The sequence below is a fragment of the Cherax quadricarinatus genome, chromosome 88 (genome assembly GCF_038502225.1).
Source record: "Cherax quadricarinatus isolate ZL_2023a chromosome 88, ASM3850222v1, whole genome shotgun sequence".
In the NCBI taxonomy this organism is placed as follows: Eukaryota; Metazoa; Arthropoda; class Malacostraca; order Decapoda; family Parastacidae; genus Cherax; species Cherax quadricarinatus.
Genome location: NC_091379.1, coordinates 6,162,858 through 6,170,341, shown reverse-complemented (window position 1 = coordinate 6,170,341; position 7,484 = coordinate 6,162,858). Strand labels below are relative to the sequence as shown.

At 39.8% G+C, this 7,484-nt stretch overlaps 1 protein-coding gene across 1 annotated transcript in view; it reads left to right on the top strand.

Moving 5' to 3' along the window:
• The first annotated feature begins 2,201 nt into the window (after window positions 1-2,201).
• The window catches only part of LOC128698518 (glutamic acid-rich protein), a 32,330-nt gene continuing 27,047 nt past the window's right edge, over window positions 2,202-7,484 (top strand). Inside the window, exons 1-3 of the mRNA XM_053790776.2 lie at window positions 2,202-2,361; window positions 4,114-4,170; window positions 5,036-5,206. Coding sequence (XP_053646751.1) covers window positions 4,115-4,170; window positions 5,036-5,206 — 227 coding nt within the window. The 5' untranslated portion in view covers window positions 2,202-2,361; window position 4,114. The remainder of the gene's footprint in view (window positions 2,362-4,113; window positions 4,171-5,035; window positions 5,207-7,484) is intronic.

The following is a 7,484-nucleotide window of genomic DNA, read 5'->3' as shown; positions in this document are numbered from 1 at the left end:
GCTTCCATGGATAAAGCTGTCTCCACAGATTCCTCAGTGCACCACTCGCCTTTTTCCCCCCATCAATTCTACGATTCACCTCAGCCTATGTATTAGTATGGAAAAAAGTTCCTATACTCTTTGCTGGGCAAAAGTGACATCTGGCAACTCAGACATTGTAAATAGAGGAGTAAAGACTTCTTTCAACAAACCAGCCATATCCCATGGGGCAGTTTGGCCCAAAAGAAGAGAAAAAAAAAGGTTTTCCCTTTTAAGTTTAGTAATATATACAGGAGGAGGGGGTTGCCACCCTCTTCCTCACGGCATTTTAATCGCCTCTTACGACGCGGCTTACGGAGGACGAATTCTGTTCCACGTTCCCCGGAGGAGTCGAGACTATCTTCATGAATTAACACTAACGATGGTGATTGGTAGACAAAAGTAATTGCTGGTACTTTCTATGTATCTATGGCCCGGTGGCCTGGTGGCTAAAGCTCCTGCTTCACACACGGAGGGCCCGGGTTCGATTCCCGGCGGGTGGAAACATTTCGACACGTTTCCTTACACCTGTTGTCCTGTTCACCTAGCAGCAAATAGGTACCTGGGTGTTAGTCGACTGGTGTGGGTCGCATCCTGGGGGACAAGATTAAGGACCCCAATGGAAATAAGTTAGACAGTCCTCGATGACGCACTGACTTTCTTGGGTTATCCTGGGTGGCTAACCCTCCGGGGTTAAAAATCCGAACGAAATCTTATCTTATCTTATCTCAAGGAAGTTTCTTGTTGCTGCTGAGGGGCTCTTGATCTAGGGAACTGGATCTGTGCTCCAGTTCCCTGAATTAAGCCTGAATGTCTTCCATCCCCTCCATAGGCGCTGTAAAATCCTATGGGTTTAGTGCTTCCCCTTGATTATAATAATAATATGTATCTGTACAAAAAGAAAATTATGAATGCAGACTTTAATTTCCATTCAGATATAATATCCAGCATAAAACCATGGAAATGTGATAACTTGAGAGGGTTGTCTGCCTTGGAGGTGGGTATCCGTTGTTTTATCTTGGCGACCAGGTTTAATACGATTGTTATAGTCAGTAGTTTTTTTTTAATTTAAGATATGTATATATTGGACAAGTTAAAATTTTAAAGTTTGGGCATAATATAAGCTGCGTTTGACAAATTTTTGACTACCTATCTACACTGTCATAAAAAGGTCAGGTGTTGTAAGTTGACCGCGAGGTGTAATCTCACCCTTATATGCCTTTCTGTTGATCTTTGATGATGTGAGAAATCACGAAAGTGCTTGGAATTTCACTATTTTTTCGTAGTGGTTGATCTGCATGTGTGTGTTTGAATGACCTGTGTCTGTCTTATGTACATGAAATTTTCAATAAAATTATTATCTTTATTATTGGGAGCGCTAAACCGGTAGGAATTATACAGCACCCCGGGAGGGATATGGAAGGCATTCAGGTTCAATTCAAGGAACTGGAGCAGAGATCAGAGTCCCTCGCCAGTGTCAAGGAACCTCCCTAGAGGGAACAAAATATAACAAAATGAATAATAATGGTTGACACTTGAATCATCTCTTGTGGTTAATTGAACACCGTCATCCACATCATTGTTCCAGTGAAGTTACTGTAATCACGGGGAGCGCTAAACTCTTAGGTGTCAAATAGCGTCTGAAGAATGAGAAGCATAGAGGTTCCATCCATTTAGCCAACTATTAACCAGCAACAGCACTGGGGTTGAGGACCATCACAACCCTTCAACCCAACATCAGTTTTAACTATGGGACTGGGAGGAGTTGAGAGACGGTGCTATGACCGTCACAACCCAACAGCAGCTTAATATATAAGACAGAGGATTATTATTATAATCATGGTTTAGCGCTTCCTCCTTGATTATAATAATTATATTATTATTATAATTATGGGGGAGTGCTAGACCTGAAGGTATTCAGACTCAATTCAGGGAACCGGAGCATAGATCCAATTCCCTACATCAAGAGCCTCTCACCAGCATCAAGAAACCTCCCTTGAGGGGTTAAAACAGAGGAGTTGAGGGACATTAGCAGGATCACCATCTGGAAAAGACCCGGGCCGAGACAAGACCAGCGAACCTACTACAGTACAGAGGAACGTTACAAGGAAGGTCAGGACCCTTCAACCCAACAGCAGGTTTTATCCCTGGGAGAGGGAGGAGCTAAGATACAGTACTAGGACCGTCACAAACCTCCAGTCCAGCAGCAGCAACAACAACAACATCATCCTCGTGGAGGTTGTGACTAAAACCCTCAAGAACTTTTACTGTGGTGCTCCAGAAGACACAGAAGAATTTGTAATTGAACTTGTAGCGCGAAGAAACAGAATCTGTTTATTTTAGGTAAGTAAGAACTCCATGAAGGTGCAGATGACAGGTGAATGGTGCAGGAGATGAGAGAGAGAGTCTCCGCCATTTTATTTTATTTTAATAATGGGAAACGTTGGTTGTAGAGGTTATACATGCCTTGAGGGGAATTGAGATGTAGTTATATTACATCCAGGGACAGGGAGAATGAATGCAGTTGCTTGGATCAAGAGCCATAGAACACGTCACTGCTCCTGTAGGGAAGGTCTTCAGTCATGGCCTCGTAGGAGTCACTGATAGTAATAATAATCTATATTTCAGCATAATACAATGTTTCTACAGAGATGGGGGATATTTAGATGTGCATGCTGAAAGCCCCTTGTTATGCACAGCATTTCAGGCAAATTTAGCTAACTAACTTTACTTTTCTTACTTTACGTTCTTACTTTACTTTCTTACTTTACTTTCTTACTTTACTTTCTTACTTTACTTTCTTACTTTACTTTCTTACTTTAGTTTCTTACTTTACGTTCTTACTTTACTTTCTTACTTTCTTACTTTACTTTCTTACTTTACTTTCTTACTTTACTTTCTTACTTTACTTTCTTACTTTACGTTCTTACTTTACTTTCTTACTTTACGTTCTTACTTTACTTTCTTACTTTACATTCTTACTTTACTTTCTTACTTTACTTTCTTACTTTACGTTCTTACTTTACGTTCTTACTTTACTTTCTTACTTTACGTTCTTACTTTACTTTCTTACTTTACGTTCTTACTTTACTTTCTTACTTTCTTACTTTACTTTCTTACTTTACTTACTACTTTACTCACTTTACTTTACCTACTACTACTACATTTCAGCGTGATACATTGCTTTTTACAAAGGTAAAGGACCCCATTGGAAATAAGTCACTTTGACTGACTTTTTTGGGTTATCCTGGGTAATCTACACATATGCTGCTATGTATGATAATTTATGTAACTGTATTTGTACCTGTACCTGAATAAACTTACTTATTTAGGTGTAGATGCAGAACGCCTCTTAATACACACAGAGCATTTCGGGCAAACTTAAGACTAACTTAAGGTTATCATCTCCCCCTGTGGTTGTTTTGCATATCCTAGAGGGAATAGTACCAAACGTGCACATGAAAATCACCCCCTATGAAAGCAAAAGACTCGGCAGACAATGCAACATCCCCGCAATGAAAAGCAGGGACGCCACTAGCAAGATAAGAGACAACACGGTAAGTGTCAGGGGCCCAAGACTATTCAACAGCTTCCCAGCATACATACGGGGGATTACCAGTAGACCCCTGGCTGTCTTCATGAAGTCTCTTGGCAAGCACCTAAAGTAAGTTCCTGACCAGCCGGGCTGTGGTTCATATGTCAGTTTGCGTGCTGCCAACAGTAACAGCCTGGTTGATCAGGCCCTGATCTACCATGAGGCTTGGTCACAGACCGGGCCATGGGGGCATTTACCCCTGAAACCATCTCCAGGTTTACTCCAGGTATGATAATTGTACTTATGAGTACCTGTACTTAATAAACTTACTTGCACTCTATGAAAAGTGAGAAGCTCATGAGGAAAAAAAATTCTGAAATTATAGCCATATATATCACACAGTATTGTACATCTACTAAAGTTTGACATTTTTCTCTTTATATAAGCCGTAGACACAAATTAAAAGAAAGGTAGGTCATTTCATGTATTCTGTATGTCCAATGGTTAAGTTAGGTTGCTGTGTGTCCTAAATGATTGTGTGCTTTATTTTTTATTGACAGGATGCCAGCTTATAAGAAGGATGGTTATGGTGATGACCGAGGTGGTGTTCGTTACAGGTTAGTTACTGTTAAATGCTTAATGCTTTAAAATACCAAAAGGTTGTTATGTAAGACACGTGCAACAGTTAGGTATCTTTATTTTGAAATGTTTTGCCTATACAGTAGGCTTATTTAGTCAAGTACAGAAAAGTTGGTAGAAGCAGAAGAGATGTGAAGATGACGTAATCAGTCCATCACCCTTGAAAACGTAGTTTTGAGGTGGTCAGTCCTTCAGCCTGGAGAAGAGTATTTATTCCATAGTCTGAGACAATGTGAAGTTGAAGTGACAGTATGAAGCGTTATATATTGTCAGGAGGTGAGATGTAAGCTACTAGTAGTAATATTCACTCTGTCAGACACTGCAACACAATGGTATCTTGGTACAGAACTGAAAACACCTTGAACAACTTCTGTAAGTGAGAAAGGTTGGACTTGAGAGGGATGTGGCCTCTTAATGATTAAATTCTTTCTTCTGCTAGTGGCCTACAGCTCACCTGACAATATATAAGGCTCCATACTGCCACTTCAACTTCACATTTTTAGACTATGGAACATATGCTCTTCTCCAGGCTGAGGGACTGATCACCTCAAAACTGTCTTCAAGGGTGATGGACTGATTACATTGTCTTCACATCTCTTCTGCTTCTACCAACTTTTCTGTACTCGACTGATGAAGCCTGCTGTGTAGGCGAAACGTTTTGAAATAAAGATACCTAACTGTTGCATGTGTCTTACCTAACAACAGGTTAGTTACTCTTACCAAGCATGTTTAATTGTTAATGTTGGTTGTGATTCTCATGAGTAGGAGCCTTCCTTTACACAGTATCCTTTGTAATATTAACTTTCCTTTTGGATATTTGTGCACTACTTTCTTAACCCACAGGGGACGAGGCCGTGGTGGGTTTGGCCGGGGAGGACGAGAGAGTGGTGGTGGTGGGCGAGGCTATGGACGTGGTGGAGGCAGTTATGACCGTGATAGATACAAGTGGAACGACAGAGGAGGCAGACATGAAGGATCTGGAGGTTACAGAGACAGAGGCTATGGCCAGAACAGGTGGGTCCGTGCTTTTAACATCACAAGAAATGCAGTAAGATGTTCATTTGCAAAAAATACATGTGAATTCAAATGACGATATAACACCAAATTCCACATATGAGCAAATTTTGACAAGACCCTCTTTCTGTACAGCATTTTGGACAAGTCTTTGTCTAGCAGTTTTAATTCATATACTGAGTATTTTCAAAAAGGGTCGTAGACTAATTTATATGCAAATTGAATACATGTATACAGTGGAACGTCGTTTGAATGTACCAAATCTATAACAATTCGGAGTCTGAACAGATTTGTTCAGAAAAAAGTGACCTGGTCTTTGAAAAATTTTCTGGAGTCCAAACAAAATTGAAAAAACTTTACACATCTTAAAAGTGCTTAGACGTGACCTCTAACATTGGCCTAACTCTCAGAGACTTTTGGAAGAGTCAGTTCAATGTCCTTTAGTGTGTGAGGCTGATAATTAAAGCCTGGGAAATACTGTTTCAGACATCAAACTTTTCGCAGTTTGAACTCGACCTAGGAACCAATTAAGTTCTGACACCTGGGTTCCACTGTACAATACTTGTTACTGTACGAACAAAACAAAAATGTCTAGTACTACTATTAACCGTTTCAGGGTCCCCAGGCCCTCTCCCAGACTTGTTCTCAGGGTTGCCCAAATTTAAAAAAAAATTATTTTTTCTTATGAAATGATAGAGAATCTTTTCCTGATTATAATGACAACAAAAGTATGAAATTTGATGGAAAACTTACGGAATTATGCTCTCGTGAAGTTAGCGGTCTCGACGATGTTTACACATCGGCGATTTTGCCTACTTTGAGCCCTATTTTCAGCCAATTCCAGTGTACTAGTCAACAAAAATCATAACTATTTCGCTAGAACTCCATTTTTTCTATCGAATAAATACTAGAAACCACCCATTTACCGATTTCAACTATCCAATACAGTGGTCAGAATTTAGCAATTTTGCCAATTTCACACAAATTTCAAAAGATGCCAATTTCCAAATAGGGTCCAGAATAAACAAGAAAGACATTCCTGGCACTAAAATAACATTTCCTCTGTTCATTAGTCATGTCCCCATGCCCCTCTTACATTCTTTTGCTTTCCACTTTGAATTTTTATTCTCTCAAAAAATAGAAGATTTACTGTTATGCAGACTACTGCATTAGTGTAGAAATGGTATAAATAATATCATCGCACTTGTGAAAGAATATTAGACTCACCAGTTGACGTGTATTGAACGCTTAGCATGATTTGTTTACTTTTGAACTTTGGTAAAAATTGAACATTTCTGCAACTTTGAGCTCAGTTTCAAGGTACTTTTCATTGTAAAACCAGTTAAAATCATGTCAATTTCTGTAATATGTCTTCCATTTTATAAAATGAGACTAGGAAAACTAGAATACAACAATAAATACCAACGAAAATACAGTGCAAAGTCGCTGTTTTAATCCAAAAACACGGTCAAAGTTTTTTTTTTCTCATTACGCACTGTGTGCTGCAGGAGTACGTCAAAAACCCTGGTGCGTAAGCTGTACTAGTACGTCTGAAAGCCTGAAAGGGTTAATGGAGGATTTAAGAATATTATGACATAAGGTCGATAATATAATGTTGGTGATGTACAAGTTATTTTTAGTGTAATTTAAAGTTTACCTGGAGATTACCTGGAGAGAGTTCCGGGGGTCAGCGCCCCTGTGGCCCGGTCTGTGACCAGGCCTCCTTAGGTCAGTGTCCCAGGATGCGACCCACACCAGTCGACTAACACCCAGGTACCCATTTTACTGATGGGGAACATAGACAACAGGTGGAAAGAAACACGTCCAATGTTTCTACTCTGGCTGGGAATTGAACCCAAGCCCTCACCGTGTGAAGCGAGAGCGTTAACTACCAGGCCACCAGAGAATTATTGTAATAATAATCATACAAGTGCAATGTGTTACTGGGCTTCACTTGATAAAAAACATACAAAAAGGTTAGAGATTGTGTCATCACAGTACAGTAATTTTTTTTTAATCACGCTGGCCATCTCCCACCGAGGCAAGGCGACCTGAAAAAGAAACACTTTCACCATCATTCACATTATCACCGTCTTGCTAGAGGTGTGCAGATATGACAGTAATACAGGCAGACCCTGCTTTACATTGCTTTGCTTTACAACATTCACTAATACAATACAGTGTTTGCTAATAAAGCAGTTTTCAGTTATACTCAGTCTTCATTTATTCAAACCTCCTACAATAAGTGTGTTCACCACTCACTGTGAGTTAAGAATGA